Source organism: Triplophysa dalaica, chromosome 3 (genome assembly GCF_015846415.1).
Source record: "Triplophysa dalaica isolate WHDGS20190420 chromosome 3, ASM1584641v1, whole genome shotgun sequence".
Classification (NCBI taxonomy): Eukaryota; Metazoa; Chordata; class Actinopteri; order Cypriniformes; family Nemacheilidae; genus Triplophysa; species Triplophysa dalaica.
In genome coordinates this window covers 13,062,172-13,080,648 of record NC_079544.1, presented here as the reverse complement: position 1 = coordinate 13,080,648, position 18,477 = coordinate 13,062,172, and the positions used below count along the sequence as shown (strand labels likewise).

Below are 18,477 nucleotides of genomic sequence, written 5' to 3'. Positions count from 1 at the left end.
ATCTTACAGTTCATCTTGTGAAATACGGCTGAGAGTGCATGTGACGAGTGCGCATGCGCGGCTGACAGTGCATGTGACGAGTGCGCATGCGCGGCTGACAGTGCATGTGTCTGACAGTGCATCTCGTCTGCAGCCAGATGCTATTGGTTCAAGTCGCGCTGGCAAAGTTGATGTATCGGCTTGATCATCTTCATCTTCCGTATCAGATTCGGGCTCAAATTGATATAAGAGGCGTTACATTTTCGTGAAACGCTTGCAGTATTAAACCAATCACTACGCACTAATTAACTGGCCAATCATAGCACACCTCGCTTTTCAGAGCGATGAGCTCGAAAAAATTAGTGCGTTTCAGAGAGACGGCGCAAAGAGGAGATACAAACATGCACTGTATGTGGGAAATATAGCATTTTTTCACCTTAAATCGTGTTTACACATTATAATACGTCTTGGACAAAGGATAATATTCGTTTTAGTCATGTCATTCGAACCCTTAACACATTTAAGAGAGTGTGCATCACTATGCACTTCGAATTTCTACCGGAATTAGTAGACCATCCGGGAATCTTTGGAATACTATATTCAACATTCTACGATTTGGGACATCTACCTTGCGTTCCATTTCGAAGGTCTCACCACTATGCCCTAAGCCCTTTGAATGGTTTACCTTCTGGAGTGAGAGCTTTAAATGGTGTAGGGGACCAAACAACTATTTATTGAAGTGCCCTTCTGCTTCATCATCCCGCGCCTATAAGGAGGCGGCGTCACCCACAAAGAATCATGGGATCCCGAAGTGACCATCAGTTTTTCCCTTTGAAATCTTTTATTGTGATGGGCCTTTTGAAGTGGCCAGTTGTGAGCACTTCGTTTTGGAACGAACCATCAGTATGATGGCGATGATTGTTGTCTGTACGAAGGGCCCTTCAACAATTATCAACATTGTTATACTTTAAAATAACCAATTTTGACCGTAAAATTTGGCTCAGTATCTTTACATTTTATTTCGTGTAATTTTTTAATTTTACGGAAAATATTTCTGGAAACTCTGCTGCCAGATTTTTTACAGATTTTTTCCAACGCGGTCGCACCTGACTTGCAAGGCCACTGTATTCGAACACATATGTGGAGGTCTCGGGGCTAAGCCCTGGATATTCACTCACCTTAGATCCAACCCTGTTCATGATCCAGACCTTTTTTCGTCACTGCTTTTTCAAAAACTGACTTTTGTTTTGTAGATTTACTTGTCGGTTACGCCGGAAACCGACTGAATGTCCGCCATTCTCTTTACATTGACACAGTGGACGAAAGCACGCTGATGACGTATGATGTTTGCCTGAACATGTTGTTTAGAATACGTTGGTTGAAAATGTACACGCCTTCGGCCAGAACGTTGGTCTTACGCCTTTCACAGACGATATATAATTATAAAAATATTATTTTACCACTAAACTTCTTGATTGCTATGCGATGTAAAGAGATTTCCAACCAGCATGATAAAAACTGTTTCGAGACCGGATCACCTATTCTGCCTTTTATAGAGGTCTATTTAGCACTCAGTCATACATACAGTAGTTTTAACAATGTAGGCATACATACGTATGTATATAAAAAGTAGTTGTATATTCTGGTTTATTTCTAAGAAAACTGCTCCTGGTGCAGACAGCAATAGAAAGTGTAACAATGAGAGTGACAACAATGAAAAACAGTGTTGAAAACTATTTCAAATAAAACAATTTAAAGCATTGTTAAAGAAATATATTGTTTAATTAAATTAGTCAAGTAAACAGCGCTAAACTTTAGTGACACTGAGAATGCGGCCCTGCAGAACAATTTTATGTCTCTACCAATGTCAAATTCAAACTTACGCCATTGCTTCGCCTGCTCAATTCACTGGGGTAAGTATTCTCTGTATCTTTACAGCATCCGTGAAACTGGGCAGAGATAGAGAGATAAAGTGAAAGAAATGATGTGGTGAGAACTAGGGCAGTCATCAGACTCCAGTGTCAGCCATTTTAATGAATAGACCCTTTTTAGCCTGTTCACAGTAATTTTATAACATTACACCAACACTGCATCAACTTTGCCCTGCTTTGATGAAAATGAAAATAATTATAGCAATTGCTTTCGCTCCCATGGATAAACAACGCCGGTAATGTATTTTGTGACACTGAGGGTCCCTTCTGAAACAGTCACACAGCCCGTGGGCCACACCAACCAGCGCTCGGGAGACCACAGGAAAATTGGAAGAGCCCTTTCAAATGATCAGCCAGTGCTTCATCAAAGCCATGCTGACAGTAAATGTTTTCACAGAAAGGGAAAGGTCATTGAGGTGTGTTTAAGACGAAGAAGAAGCCGAACGCTGAAGACAGAGTGTAAAAGAAATTCTTGTCACTGAAGAAAATGAGAAGATGGAAACCAGGATCCGTTATTTTGGGGGTTATTGAAATAGTCCTTTAAAGGCAAACAAATTTGGCTTTGTCTTGGCCTCTAGACAAGGAATGTGTGTGAGTAATGGATTCATATGTTCATGTAAGCAGAATTTTTTTAGTTTGGTTTTATTTATCAAGCATGAAGAATATTGTCATTTACAGATGAAAAATGGAGAACAACTCAAAAAAGGTGATTATATGCATGAACAATATTAAAATAGAGTTGTTAATAAATGTAACTGTTTCAATGTAATGTTAATATCTGTTTTAAACAATTAGTTAAAAAAAGATTGGATTATGTATTAACCCCATGCTACAATTTTCTAGTCTCAAGGCATCACCACTAAAATAGCACTTTATATAGCATTTTATGCAGCAATAGTGTCTTAGGAAATATTTTCTTAAGCAAATGTGCATAAATCTTGTGCATCTATAAAATCTTTTTATCAAGTTAATTTTAAACCGTTGACAGGATGTTACTAATGCACATTTCAGCCTGATTTGACAGTGCCATTGCATGTTTTATGTAAATATTGGTCTTTGAAATAATTAATAAAGGCTACATTTTTCATTTTAATTAGAAATTCTAATTGAGGTTATTCTCAGCTGAATAACACTAAATGTGCCTGACATAAAAGTGAAGGGCGTTCAGTGTGATACAAATATATCATGTACAATCATTTTAAACATGCATGTTTTGTACAAATGTGCTCTTGTGATTTGTAAAATAGGGAAGTTCAAAAGATTTACGATCATCTATAAAGCGTGTGTTTACTGATCTTTATTCACACCCCTCTGCTTAATTCATTACTGCAGTGGGCCATAATATAATAATCGAAAGAAGATAAAATGTATCAACTCCTCATGCTTGACACTCAGAAGATCAACAAAGTGACTTTTCCTTTGAAATTTAGTATGTTGTCCACTTGAGAAGGTGTAAATAAAAGTTTTATTAGTGATCATAAAGAATTTATATGCAACACAGAAGTTCGGATTTCTCCTATGTATGACAGAATTTAATTAACTATACCTGTCATTGGTTCTGTTCAGCCATATTGAGTGACACTGTAATTATGGCACTGATATCCTTACTTCACCCAACAGGAAATTGAATATGAGAGCTGATTAAAAGTCTGCTTACTCAGACCACAAAGACCAATCATATTTAATCATGCCCCAATTATCTCAAGACATGATGTGGAAGTTTGACTTTTGTTATTCTAACTTACTTTGGTTTGACCAAAAGTTGAATGACCTTCTTAAAAGTTTTTGTACAATGTAGGAAATGTAAATATAGCATAAATATACATTCGTGGCCAAAAGTTTTGAGAATTACATAAATATTCGTTTTCAAAACCTTTGCTGCTAAACTGCTTTTAGATCTTTGTTTCAGTTGTTTCTGTGATGTACTGAAATATAATTACAAGCACTTCATATGTTTGAAAGGCTTTTATCAACAATTACATGACATTTATGCAAAGAGTCAGTATTTGCAGTGTTGGCCCTTCTTTTTCAGGACCTCTGCAATTCGACTGGGCGTGCTCTCAATCAACTTCTGGGCCAAATCCTGACTGATATCAACCCATTCTTTCATAATAACTTCTTGGAGTTTGTCAGAATTAGTGGGTTTTTGTTTGTCCACCCGCCTCTTAAGGATTGACCACAAGTTCTCAATGGGATTAAGATCTGGGGAGTTTCCAGGCCATGGACCCAAAATTTCAACATTCTGGTCCCCCAGCCACTTAGTTATCACTTTTGCCTTATGGCACGGTGCTCCATCGTGCTGGAAAATGCATTGTTCTTCACCAAACTGTTGTTGGATTGTTGGAAGAAGTTGCTGTTGGAGGGTGTTTTGGTACCATTCTTTATTCATGGCTGTGTTTTTGGGCAGAATTGTGAGTGAGCCCACTCCCTTGGATGAGAAGCAACCCCACACATGAATGGTGTTAGGATGCTTTACTGTTGGCATGACACAGGACTGATGGTAGCGCTCACCATTTCTTCTCGGGACAAGCCTTTTTCCAGATGCCCCAAACAATCGGAAAGGGGCTTCATCGGAGAATATGACTTTGCCCCAGTCCTCAGCAGTCCATTCACTATACTTTCTGCAGAAGATCAATCTGTCCCTGTTGGGTTTTTTGGAAAGAAGTGGCTTCTTTGCTGCCCTTCTTGACACCAGGCCATCTTCCAAAAGTCTTCGCCTCACTGTGCGTGCAGATCAGTGTTTGCCAGGTACGCGGTTTTCCTGCACAATTGGGCTATTTTGAGAATGCAAGTGCGGGAAAAATTATCGAGCCGCGGGTTGCGGATTTTTGGGCTACTTTCATAATGTTCGGTTGAACACAACGATATTTGCTAGAATGTTAGCTGCTGCAAATTCTTTGGCATCATTGACTACCATAACAGGAAAAAATAAATGGTAGTTAAACGTGACCCAGAATTGTTTGCTTTTCCTAAATATCCCCAAACTTATTTTGTGTTCAACAGAACAAAACAATATATACAATACATAGGAAACCATTCGGATAAAAAATATGGCAATAGAAACGTCTTTAGGCAGTTGTAAACTTTGATTTGACAGAGGGAAAAAATTGGGCTAGTTTTTATTCCTTTTCGGTGGGTTTTGAGGGGTTATCGGGCTGGAAATATTTCTTGGACCTGGCAACCCTGGTGCAGATGCTCTCACACCTGCCTGCTGCCATTCCTGAGCAAGCTCTGCACTGGTGGCACTCCGATCCCGCAGCTGAATCCTCTTTAGGAGACGATCCTGGCGCTTGCTGGACTTTCTTGGACGCCCTGAAGCCTTCTTTACAAGAATTGAACCTCTTTCCTTGAAGTTCTTGATGAACCTATAAATTGTTGATTTAGGTGCAATCTTAGTAGCCACAATATCCTTGCCTGTGAAGCCATTTTTATGCACCGCAATGATGGCTGCACGCGTTTCTTTGCAGGTCACCATGGTTAACAATGGAAGAACAATGATTTCAAGCATCAGCCTCCTTTTAACGTGCAGTCTGCCATTCTAACCCAATCAGCCTAACATAATGATCTCCAGCCTTGTGCTTGTCAACATTCTCACCTGAGTTAACAAGATGATTACTGAAATGATCTCAGCAGGTCCTTTAATTAAAGCAATGAAATGCAGTGGAAAGGTTTTTTTGGGATTAAGTTAATTTTCATGGCAAAGAAGGACTATGCAATTCATCTGATCACTCTTCATAACATTGTGGAGTATATGCAAATTGCTATTGTAAAAACTTAAGCAGCAACTTTTCCAATTTCCAATATTTATGTAATTCTCAAAACTTTTGGCCACGACTGTAGATATAATTATTTATAATTGAAAAGTTTATAAGGCGTATCATTACTTGTGAATGAAATTCACCAGGTCTACTGGAGGTGTTTTATACATAAAATGCATGCCTGAAACTATATGTTTTAAGGCCTGTGAAAGGATGAGTGCTCCTTCACACCCTTTCATTGTTGCTCTCTGAGGACTAATTGTACTCTTATTCCTGATGTTTCTAGTCATTTAGGAGATGTATTTCATGACAAAGAGTGAAAGCATTATCACCTTGGACCAACTGCTAACTGCTTTGCTCAGGGTACAATGGCCATACAATTGAGTAATCTACTGCAAGTGGCTCAGGTTAAAGCATCATCTAGTATCCTTTCATTTCGCAGTCCAGATTCTTTACATTAATACAGCATACATTTTAACTTTTTAATACTCTAAATAAAATATGCATAAATCTTTCAATGCAATATGTTGATTATCAAGTTCTTAGTTTGATAATATGAAACTACCATTTTGCTGTAGCTTATAGCATGTCAGTGGTAAAAAATGGTTTAGGCCTACTAAACACATAGCTCATAGTCTCCCCAAGGCAGAGCCATCATCACCTAGTAATTGCCTTGAATTTTATTGACATAATATTATGCTCTCAAATCTCTAGTAGTGCATTAAATTGGTAAATATGCAAATTTCCACTTAGGACAAGTCCAGACTGACTATATAACAGTTCCATGGCTTCTCGTTTTGTATTTTTATTGAAGGATTGTGATATACTGCACCTGTGTGTCTGTTCCTTGTGTGTGTCTATGTCTATGTGTGTTAGTACGTGTGCATATTGTGTGTGTGGAGCGTTTGTATGTGTGTTTGTCTGTCTTCTGTGTTTTCACCTTTTTCTTGTTTTTACAGGTATATAACTTTAATTGATTTGCTTATAGTCCATATGTCTCATGTACAGCTGCTTTGTAACAATGAAAATTGTGAAAAGCATTATATAAATAAAGTTGTGTATGCTGTACTGTCGATCCGCTTCAAGTAAAATTTAAGTTTAACATTTTTGAATCGTTAGGATTGTTACATTGATCTATTAGTGAAAATTCAGAATTAATCAAAAGCATACACCATTTTGACAAGCTGACTGAATGATTAAATCCCTTACAATGACTAAGTGCATGATTATGCCCAGGTCTGGTAAATCTGTTATGTAAAGTCTGCGGAATTAACAAGAACAACATTACTCTTTTAAACGGATAAAATTGGATGCAACAATGATTTAGTGTGTTATCTTTGCTACCATATATTTCTATCTCACTTAGACAAATGTGTTCACTGACAATAATTGTGTTGCTAGACTTTAGAGTCTAATGTTTATAATCACGCAGTAGGCCTACTGTGAAATTTGATTTGCTTATGAAGGGGATGCTGTCAACAAATTCTAAACTGAAATAAATACCTACATAGTATAAATTAAGTTCCTGCAGTTCATAGAACCAATAGAAAAACATACATAGAATTTACTCAAATGTAATTTAAGGTCTTTAAGTGTAAAAAGGAATTTATTTTACCCAGGGCCTCTGATTGATATTCCAGAGACCATTTATGAAAAATAATTTCTTCTACTTCGGTGCACCTTGATTAATTATATTATAGTGCTTAATAGACTGTTATGTAAAATAGTTTTGAAATAGGGAGGAATGCCATGTCATTTTCAAAAATGTGTTCTATTTAATACATGTCCACATACCACCAGGGACCAATGAGGTAGAAGCACATTAGTCCTTATTTTTTTTCTTTTTAACATTTTGTCTAGTTGTCTATGGTGCATTTTAGAAATTGCAATTAAATTTGTATTTAAAAAACTAGGTTGACCAATGCCGAACAGCAGTGAAACACATAAGTGTGGATTATAGAGCAATAAATGCTTACCATACCAAATAATAGTGCACTGAGCAGAGTCATGTGTGCAATTATAAAAGAAACACACAAGATTAGCAGCAGGTTTCGGTTATGGGCAAACAAAACTGTCATTACTTTGTGATTTCATCAAAAAACTCCCATAAATCACCTGAAAAAATATGAAGAATAAACACAATTTATTATGTAGGCTATGGGGAAAAAAGTGTTTACCTCCGTCATTCTCTGCATGAATTTTCCTGCCTACGTCAGATTGCAAACGGTGTGACATCATTGGGATGCACTGTTTAAAAATGTCAGTAACAGTCACTCTCGATCAGAACAAGAGATCCTCTTGTGTAGAGGCGGTACAGTACACAACGACGCTTCCCTCAAGCTCCATCAGTGAAAAGTGCCTGGCTCTTGATCTTTGTACTCTTGGAGTCGTTGTCTCGAATCATCTCTTCTTGCAAAGCTGTTTTGAAAAGCAATTCGTCAACACTACCTTGGACATCGACAAAGACAACTAAACAGGTAAGAAAAACTATGTATATCACTTAAAGTAAGCTGAAATTTTCTATGACAGGATAAATAAACTGGTGGAGCTCAATATTGTTCAACCTAACGATCTTGTTAATAACAGTTGATAGACTCCTAGATTTTGCGTCAATATAAGGAATAACTTTATGGTTTACTTCCTTTAGAATACATTTTCAAAAAAGTATTGGTAAATATTTACTTTCATTTTTCCGTTTTCAGCCCATGGCGTTACATATGAACTGGTGGTCTCTGGCTTTGAGCGCCTGTCTCGTGCTGACAGTTCATGCTGAATGCGGCAGAGAGTGCGCGCTCTGCGTCTATGACATGTTGCGTCTACAGAAAGAAAGCGACACACTGGTGAGTTTCAGCTGATACATTATACATTTAACCTGTTTGAAATATTCATATTTTCTACTTAAAATTACAGAGAAAATAACAACATCAAACGTTATCCAATATGTCGACCTCTGGCTGTTTCTCCCGCTAAACGAAACCTTGGATGTGGGCAATTCATTTACATGACCATTAAATGTCTTCCTTTTAGGCTGATCTGACTGTAAAGCTTTATTATAAACCAAACTTTAGTACTTGTTTGATTTTGCATAGTGTACATGAGATATTTTCAAATAATAGAATTAACTACAACATCGGAACAATTTTTATGTAAACACAATACAATGGTGCTTTAACTATACTTACAATTGTTGGTCTCGGAGAATTCAAAACATAGGTTTTATTAAAAAATACCTGTTCAGATTTTAGCAGTGGATTAAAGAATTTGAGAATACATTTGAAACCAAAAGTATGTAAACACATTTTTGTGTATGTTTAATCATTAGAGATCATTTTACAGAATATGATTTGATTCAAATCAAATAGCAAAACTGTTGAATATTATCTGATGAGGCTGTAGGGTTGGATTATAGAAAGACTGCATTCGTGTGCCCTCTAGTGGACTAATGTGGTACACAATTCATTTCTTGGTCCTTCTTTTTACCTATAGACTTGCACATTAGAGTGTGAAGGAACAGTGGACTCCAGAAAGCTGGAAATCTGCAAAGACATCCTGACCGAAAAGGAACGTCTTGCTGTTGACAACCTCAGACAAGAAAACAGCGCAGACCACCGTCTCGTTAAGAAATATGGGGGCTTCATGAAGCGATATGGGGGCTTCATGATTAGGAAGGCTGCAGAGATTGACACCCCAGCCGAGAGTGATGGTACAGAGACCATTAGTAAAAAATATGGAGGCTTTATGAAGAAGAACAGAGAAGAGGGCGAAGCCGAAGACCGAGTGGAACTGCTCAGAGAGATTCTCAAAATTGGCCTTACCTCAGAGTCAGAGAACCAGCAAGAAGGGGACGTCGTCAAACGCTACGGGGGCTTTATGAGGAGCATACAGGGCAAAGGCGGTCTTGAGGAGGCAGGAAGAGACCTGCACAAGCGGTATGGTGGGTTTATGCGCAGAGTGGGTAGGCCTGATTGGTTGGATAGCCAGAAAACCAATGGGTTTCTTAAACGCACTTGGGAGGATGGAGGCGAGACCGCACTGCCCGGCATGGAGAAGAGATATGGAGGATTCATGGATTAGAATCTAGCACAATAGATAAAAAATTGACACTCATCCCAAACCTGTTCCTACTTTGTGTAGAGCTTGCACTATATCAATTTCATGTGAAGTCCCTTTTAATTTTGATTCATTTTTGTCTTAATTTTGCTGCAAAATGTTCCTGCATCATATTAAATGTACAGTAGACTTGTGATCTCAGTGATAAGGGTTTGTGTAAAAAAAGTTCCCTTCTCTATATTTGCAATGAAATCGCTCATGTAAATGAACAATTTGGATAAAGATGCCTAGAATATTAGGCCTTGCTCAATTACTGGAATTTTTAGGTTACATAACCACAATTTAAATGTACTTTTGACAGTGTTGCATTGTTCTCTAAGAACACATTAGCAAGTCTGCTTCACTCATTGAAAATTGTAGATAAGGCTAAACCTCTGGTGTACCATATTTTAATGATTAATGCATTTCTTTTAACGTATCAACTGCTTTTGTTCTTGTTTAAATCAAAGCAACATTTCTGAGCAATTAGCTGTGCAGAATATAATAAATTCATCTTACTGCAGAACTGAAATGTCTCAGTGAGATATTTATTTCTCAAGAGTCACTTCATTCTACTTCTCCATAGGATGTCATCGCTTCAAACGCTTTTTTCAGTAGCCTTCAATGCAAGACCAACCTGTTTGTATGTTAAAAATTATGGCACAAGGTAGTGAAATATTGTGACGATAGAAACAGCTAAAGGGTGTGGTTGGTTCCAATACAAAGTAAAGTCGCAGTATAGCATACCATTGAGTGCCTTTTGACTTTGTTGAATAGTTAATACATAATAAAGAAACTCAGAACACGTATTATTATTAAGGGAATTACTTAATTATGTGCCATTCTTCCATTAAAAGATAATCCTCAGAAACAGAACGTTGATATGCAACAATTGGTGAACCTGTGTTTTATGCTATACAGTAAATTTATATAGTATATGTAAAGAGAGGTTTTTTCAGGTTCCAAAGCAATTGTACTGACAGTACTGACTCGTGCATACATTTGAGCAGTCTTAGTCAACTCATACCACGGACTGACGTAGATTTGTGGGGGTGTGGTTACACGAGGCATTTCATCAGGTCTGGGTGAGCATTCGCTTTTAGATAGAATGCATCTTTTGTTCCAACACTTTAATTTCTGCAATTTTACGCGTCTAATACATGCATTACTATGTATGCAACTTACAACATACCAAAGACACAGAAAAACATGTGTTCACGCCCATGGGCGCCGTAAAGGGGTGGAAGGTTAGGACGATTCTAAGAGCCCCGGCTGATTTAGGGCCCAGAAGAGCAGACCCCCTTTTTATTTTCCTATATGTAGGGGGCCCAGAAATTTTGGTTTCCATAGGGCCCAGAATTTCTGGCGGCACCCCTGTTCACGCCATATGACCCTATATTGTGGATTTTAGAAGATATAGTTATATACTATACTAAACACTGTATAGACCAGTGAGCACCAACACTGGGATCTTGAAAAAGCTTCATAATGATACCAAATAATGTCTGTTTGACAATCCACCTGGGTACATTTATAAAGGGGGGATAGTGTGGTAATTAAAGTATTTAGCATTTTATCATATGCTGTATAAACTTGTATAGAAAAGGTTTGGAAACATAAATTACACCTACATGAAAAGACTTTTGTCACGTTTACTCTGACATAAGGATTAGTAAATGATGACAGCATTGTCATTTCTGGATTAACTAACGTTATCCCTTATTCTCTGCGGAATGTGACTCGATCGGACTGACGAAAACCGTAAACATGGGAACCTGTGATTTGTGCAGAAGGCCAAAAGCCTTCTTCAACGTGCTCACATTAAATGGCCATTATATATAATAATAATAAGTAATAATTAAGTAACGACTTAGGTCATCGGTATGCCTATGACAAACACAGTTTTAAAGAAGAAGAAAGTCGGCGTAAACCAAATATATTCACTTCGTATTCGTTCCAAGACATTCACACGAGAAATACCTGAAACATTTCATTTCTAGACGCTTGTGGTGTGACACGTGCTTATTAAGATATGCAAATACAGATATGTTACCTGTTTCACTCTGTCGATAGACAGGAGCACGAGCGTAACATTACAGTCCGCGAGAGCGATTTGCGGTAGTTTGATGTCATACGCCGCTCAGTCTGCGGACTCTGCGCAAACTCAGCACTGACGTACTCTCTAGAAGTGCATTTTATAAACCAATGATCGGCGTGCGTTGAGTCATGTGATCATAGTGCTAGAAATGCATTGTATCAGGTAAACTTGAAAGAACTTTCATTACTGTACTGGAGAAGTACCGCAGGTTCTCCACATGTATGAATCGGAGCCGTGGACAAAAAGTAACACATGCCGCCGAACTCACGTCGGGTTCTTCATTTAAGTTGGATCAACACATCTGCTTGTCAACTGACAGCAACATCGAAATTGACAAAAGAGAAGGTAATCATTGCATTCCCAGGTTACTTAAAAGGCGTGTATTCTATTGTTGAACGTCTCTCGTCTTTTTTACGCATTGCCATTTGACTTCATTAATCTGAGAATCTCTCTGCTTTTTAATCAGAGTATTGAACTAAAGTAATGACCAGACTGGTTTTCTGTAACACTTGTGAAATCTGATAAGGAGTCTGTTTTAGTCACACTGTGATTTTGTGATTATGTCATTCATAAGGTCACCTGCACATCTCAAAATGAACTTCCTCTTGGAGACTCTCCGCTTGATACTGTTTACCATCTACTACCCTGTGGAAGCCCTCATAAAGTTACTCATCCCACCCAAGATGAAAGATGTGTCTGGTGAAATAGTGCTCATAACTGGGGCAGGGAGTGGTATCGGTAGGCTTATGGCCCTCGAGTTTGCCTCGCTTGATGTTACGCTGGTCCTGTGGGACATCAACGAGGACGGGTTAAAAGAGACTGCAAGGCAGTTGAAAGACAAAGGAGCATCAAGCGTATATTACTACCAGTGTGACTGCAGTGACAGGGTAGTGGTATACAAAGTGGCAGATCAGGTAAGCCAGGTTTAACCTTGCTCATGTGTGAGAGTGACCTGTCATTCTGGAATGAAGAGTATTCCATTCAAAACATGACAAATGTCTTATGGTAAATGTTATTGGAGTGACCGTTGGAGGTGAGTAATTAAACGTGATCTTAACCGCATTCACTGCTGTTCACAATAGAAATGTAGTGTTGCACAATAGAAGGTGTTGTATCACACACAGCTGCAACACATTTAAGCTTAAACTGACTCACTTTTAGGGTTGAAGTTTAATAGGAAAAACAGCACAGAAGACAATGCTTTCTTTTACTGTGCGGTGTTTACATGCCAAGGCACAATAATGTTTGTCACATTATTGCGAAAGTATTTGTATTCATCCTAAATGACATGTTTAAAAATCAGCATGGTTTCTTAAGGTAGGTTAGGATCAGCTGAAATGTTATTTTATATACTTGAATATTTTACTTGTTCTTTAAGGTTAAAAATGAAATTGGTGATGTCACCATACTAATAAACAATGCAGGCATTGTGAGTGGCAAGAAATTCATGGAAACTCCTGATGCACTCATTGAGAAGACCCTCAGAGTTAACGCAATGTCCCACTTTTGGGTAAGAGCATACTGATTACTAAATATATCCCCATAAATGTATTTATTTAGCAGTTGTTTTGCTGAATGTCACCACACAGTGCCATAATGTAGCCTAATAACTCCATTTTGTGTTTATGTTCTGTATACGTGCTCATAATTCCTGTGCTTTAGACATATAAAGCATTCCTGCCCACTATGATAGCTAAGAACCACGGACATCTGGTCAGTGTTGCTAGTTCTGCAGGCTTGATAGGGGTCAATGGACTGGCAGGTAATCATTTCACCTTTGTCCTCTAATCTGGTTCTCAACAGTTTTTTTCCTGAGGTGCTTTCAGACATGTAATAAAGCCTTCTTGAGCTTAAAGGTCATTTAACAACCTATTTGGAAAGTTGACATATCTAAGTATTTAAGTGTTTTCATGACATCTGTCATTAGAACGTTAGTTTAACAAACAGGTTCGAGGATAGCTGATAGGTGAGATAGACACCTGAAATAATTAAGAGAATGTGTTGTCTGGATCTGGTCATTATCAATTGTATTTTCCACACAAAACCTAGTCTTTCTATTCATTCACGAAACAGAGGACAAGAGACTATCAACTGACATTTATTGTACATTAATTGTTCCTGTAATGTTTCTGTAGTTTGTAGATGCTTTTGTCCCATCACTCATTGCTACAGACAGTAGTTTTCATTGAGCATCTGTTTTAAATGCCTAAAAGAACTTCACCTTGAGTTGTCACTACCCACACAGATTATTGCGCAAGCAAGTTTGCTGCTGTGGGTTTTGCTGAGTCGGTAGCCCTCGAGCTAACAGCTGAGGGAAAAGATGGAGTCAAAACTACTATCGTCTGTCCATACTTCATCAATACGGGGATGTTTGATGGCTGTGGAACAAAGTAAGCTATCACACTTTAAGCTATTATTCTTTATCAACGCACACACAAGGCCTGAAGTTAACTTCCGGTTTGTGTTTGGTTATAATATAAAAAAAATTGGGAACATTGCCTTCGAAACTGCCTAGAACCTTTTTATTAAAATTGCTATCTTTCTAGTAATGGTATCTCTTTGTATTACGTCACTCCCAAATTGTCAAGAGGACATTATGTCAAGGCTGCAATCTCATTCTCTTGTTTTTTTTAATTAGGCTTCATCAGAATCTCTGTAGGCAGGATTTCACCCACTGATTTTGTAATATTAATGCAATCAAAATAAAGACACAGACTACAGTGGAAATGCCTGTGTTTTATGAAGCAAGACAAATAAAGTGATGCTGATAGAAAACGTAACTGCATTTGATCATTTGAAGCCAGTGACTTATCAGTTAAGGGCTGCTTATTGAACAGGGTAATGTCACTGCTGTTGTCAATTGTAGTAATATTGCCAGGGGCTGCTTCTGCATTGTAGTGATGGAGTCAATTGTCTTGGTTTAAGGACATTCACAGGACTGTTGGAAAGTAGAATTATTTATTGTGTTCTTTTGAAGTTGTTGTTGGAACGCTTTATCAATACGTGCTTTGCGAGAAAATGTTAAGAATTTGACCAGAATGTTAAAAATGATGAGACTACCATGGTTTTGGATGTATATCATGTTTGAGCGAGTTTTTGGTCATATATCGTGTAAGTCGCGTTGGATAAAAACGTCTGCCAAATGCATAAATGTAAATGTATTCCTGGCTATGCGTTACAAAAATATATATATCATAGTAGTATTTGTCGAAGTACCTTCTGTTTAAAGAGCAGAAAGAGGAAAATTGTATCATTTACTGTGTGCAGGTGGCCCCGACTGCTGCCCATCTTGAAACCAGAGTATGTTGCTAAGAGGATCGTCAGTGGGATTCTATCAGATCAAGTTTACATTTTGCTTCCATGGTCCTTGTACATTTTGCTGGCTGTGAAATGGTAAGTTCCCACTGAATGGTTATATTAAATGTGACACAACTATGTTCTCTCTTTTCTGTAAAACCTCACAAAGTCAAAATATTGGTTTTATTATAATGTATGGTCACTGTCGTTCTGAAAACTTGTATTTTGTTATATAGTTTTATTTTCCATAAATCATTAACTACTATTGGTCACCCTTCATGTTTGTCTGTGAGTTTTAGAAGATTTTAAGCAGAAAAGGTATCGAAAAGAGGTTGTCAACACGTTGTTGAATACTGAAAACAGTTTCTGTTAAGTGACAGTTTTGGAGATACAAGCTTTCAGTCTGACAACGACAATGCTATACTTTGGCAGAAGTATGAATGTCAAAGCCTTTCTAAGACACAGTATGTAAAATTTTCTATTGTTACATGAAGATAAACAATAACATTGCAATCCAACCATCAATTTAAATCATGGTTCAGTAAGCAAATAAATGAATGAAAATAAACATGTCTTAAAACAAAAACGTATTATGTACAGTAGTTCAACTATTTTTTCATTCTATTTCATCTGAAGCTACAGGTCAACTTTTTGTTTTTCTTGCATCATTCGTTACACTAGGAATGTAGTAACTGCCTCTCCACATCCTGCAACCTTGTGTAAACAATGTGACAACCCCATGTATACAGCAGAAACAAACCTTCATAACAATATGTAAACCAATAGCCATTGTTGAAATGGAAATACACTTTTCAATGACTGCGAATACAAACAACAGTGCTCTGCCCTCATGTCAAAACCAATTGAAAGTTAAACCTGTATGTGTGGTGTTATCTTTGAAAAGACTTGGCTCAGGGATGTGACATTAATTATTCTATTGGAGTCTATTCATGTCAAATAAAATCTGCCATGTGGTGAAGAAGAGGACAATGGGTCTGAGAGATTGTCTGGAGTGAGAAGTAAAGGTCTAAATCAGAATCTAACCTTGCAGATCTCTGAAACACAGCGTTTGTGCATGTGTAGACTTACTCAAATGAGTCATTGAGGCATTTGTATGTTATTCCGTTTGAATCAATCTTGTAAGTAATTTTCTGGAGAGGTCTCATTCTTATATTAATAGTTCGGAAGATTCCTTGCATTCCCCATGAATCGAACTTATGACAATGGAGTTAAAGGGATACTCCACACAAAAATTAAAATTCTGTCATCATTTACTCACCCTCAAGTTGTTCCAAATCTGTATAAATGTCTGTGTTCTGATGAAAACTGAAAGATATTTGGAAAAATGTTAGTAACTTACATTTCGTTGACATTATTGACTACCATATTAGAATCTTTTTTGTTGTTATTCTGTTGAACACAAAATTATATATTTTGAAGAATTTAGGAAGACAAACCTAAATATTCATTTTCAGAAATTATATTTTTCCAAATATTTTTTTTGTGTTAAACAGAACAAAGATATGTATACAGTTTTGGGTGGAGTACCCCTGTAAATAGTATATAATTGTCAGAAGATACATGCCAGAACATAATACACTGCTTTAAAGAGTAAATATTAATTTATTTTTGAGGTCATATTTTGGTTTGTGAAGTTTATTCTATACTTCTTGACTGACTCTCAAATGATTTCTTCGGCAAATCATCTGTCTAATCCCCTCCTTTCAGCCAATTTACTGTCCGATGGTCTAATCTGCTATGATTGGTCTACCGCGAACGAGTCTTACATTGCTAACATTCACACACGGCAACATAACACACTGCAAATATGTAAATTACATGATCTTGTAATGTGTACACTTTAAACATTGTTTTCTCATTTCATTGTAAATAAAGACAATTGGGATTGATATACATTGCTGTTCCACCTACTGCAGATGGCATATGTATTTAATCCATGGATTAATATGGATGAATAGGTGCATTATGTGTATTGAGAAACTCCTACAGCATCATGAAAGAGTTTTGGGTTGATGCTGCAACCAGTTCCGCAAGTTGTAGGACTCGCACGTGAAATGTGTTCCAACTAATGATGCAAAGAAGCCCGCCCTGTGTCTCATAACACCTCCAACCCAGTTGTAGACTGAAAACAGGCCTCTTAAAAAGCTCTTACTTATGCAGCTGTGACAATTACTGATGCCAGTACTGGCAAACTCGGGCAGATAAAGCAACACCTGTTTGTGTGGGCTGTGAGACCGACTTCAGCGCATAAAATTGGCCAATTAATTCCAAACCCTCTGTTTGGTCTTGAATGTGTTCTGGACATCAGAGCCATAATTATCAAGGTTCCAGTATCTGAATAGGAAGTAGTTTTATTAAATATTATAATGTTCTCTGTGTTTTGTAAAAGAAAAACGTATTTAAAACTGTCTGTCTGATTGTAATCATATAATTAAGTCCATCAAATAACACATTTGCTGTGCTAATATTCTAATATGAGGCTGGGAATTTAGAATCTGTCCATTAGGAGTGAATGTTCTAATTTCCAGTCCAGATTATTATTTTCTGTCACATATTTCTGCCGCTGTGCTTAAATTTGAAATGATTGCAGCACATGCTCTTTAATGGAACAAAGGCGTATGGTGTTTCATCAGTTTGTGTGATGTCATGTGAGCTGTTTGTTCACAGAATATTGAAGTATACTTTATTCTTGTCGTTTCTTCACAGTTTGGTTCCCCACAAGCAATCAGTCATCCTTGGTATGTACTTCGGAGCCTTCAATTTCATGGACGCTTTCAAAGGACGAGAAAAGAAACAGGACTAAACAATTTAGTAGATGTCAATATTGTAATGCTTAATAAAGTTTGCTTGTCATTTTTAATCGTTTGAACTACCTCTGCCAAACAAATATGTCTTTTGACATAAGTAATAAGGGTCCCAATACAAAAAATCTGTATGGTTTAGATAAATTTTGTTTTAAACTTAATTTGTGTTAATTTTCTGATTTGTAGCCGTGTACAAAAATATCTGTTACAGCAATTTCAGATGTCCTTTATCTATGTGGTATTGTACACTTGTCTGAATAAGCATGTACATTGTCAAATATTTACTTTTTACATTACCACTATTTATACCAACAGGTGTTTACTACTTCTGTCACATTTTTTTTACTGCAGTTAGAGGCTTTAGTATTCCTTTTAAGCATGTCAAAGAAAACACTGATTTACTTGATGGAGTAAAATATAAGGTTTCTTTTTTAGAGCTTCACATTTTTTTTACCGGTCTAGAATTGCGTGCAAATAGCACCATCTAGTGTATGTCCAAT

The 18,477-nt window shown here is 37.3% G+C and overlaps 2 protein-coding genes and 1 long non-coding RNA gene across 3 annotated transcripts; 2 read left to right on the top strand and 1 right to left on the bottom strand.

Moving 5' to 3' along the window:
- Positions 1 to 7,420: 7,420 nt before the first annotated feature.
- LOC130417868 (uncharacterized) lies at positions 7,421 to 11,916 on the bottom strand. Its single transcript, XR_008906229.1, has 3 exons — positions 11,811 to 11,916; positions 8,351 to 8,484; positions 7,421 to 8,086 (listed from the first exon to the last, which is right to left on the bottom strand). It is a non-coding gene; the product is annotated as an uncharacterized LOC130417868 (long non-coding RNA).
- Positions 8,010 to 10,308, top strand: penka (proenkephalin a). Its single transcript, XM_056743699.1, has 3 exons — positions 8,010 to 8,145; positions 8,371 to 8,508; positions 9,155 to 10,308. Exons 2-3 carry the CDS (start codon positions 8,374 to 8,376, stop codon positions 9,740 to 9,742), a joined length of 723 nt encoding a protein of 240 aa, XP_056599677.1. The 5' UTR covers positions 8,010 to 8,145; positions 8,371 to 8,373; the 3' UTR covers positions 9,743 to 10,308.
- An 82-nt stretch (positions 11,917 to 11,998) lies between the features above and the next one.
- Positions 11,999 to 18,033, top strand: sdr16c5a (short chain dehydrogenase/reductase family 16C, member 5a). The gene is made up of 7 exons (XM_056743474.1): positions 11,999 to 12,200; positions 12,430 to 12,769; positions 13,234 to 13,365; positions 13,518 to 13,617; positions 14,101 to 14,245; positions 15,123 to 15,248; positions 17,880 to 18,033. The coding sequence occupies exons 2-7, from the start codon at positions 12,449 to 12,451 to the stop codon at positions 17,974 to 17,976; spliced, it is 921 nt and encodes a 306-aa protein (XP_056599452.1). The 5' UTR covers positions 11,999 to 12,200; positions 12,430 to 12,448; the 3' UTR covers positions 17,977 to 18,033.
- The last annotated feature ends 444 nt before the right edge of the window (positions 18,034 to 18,477 follow it).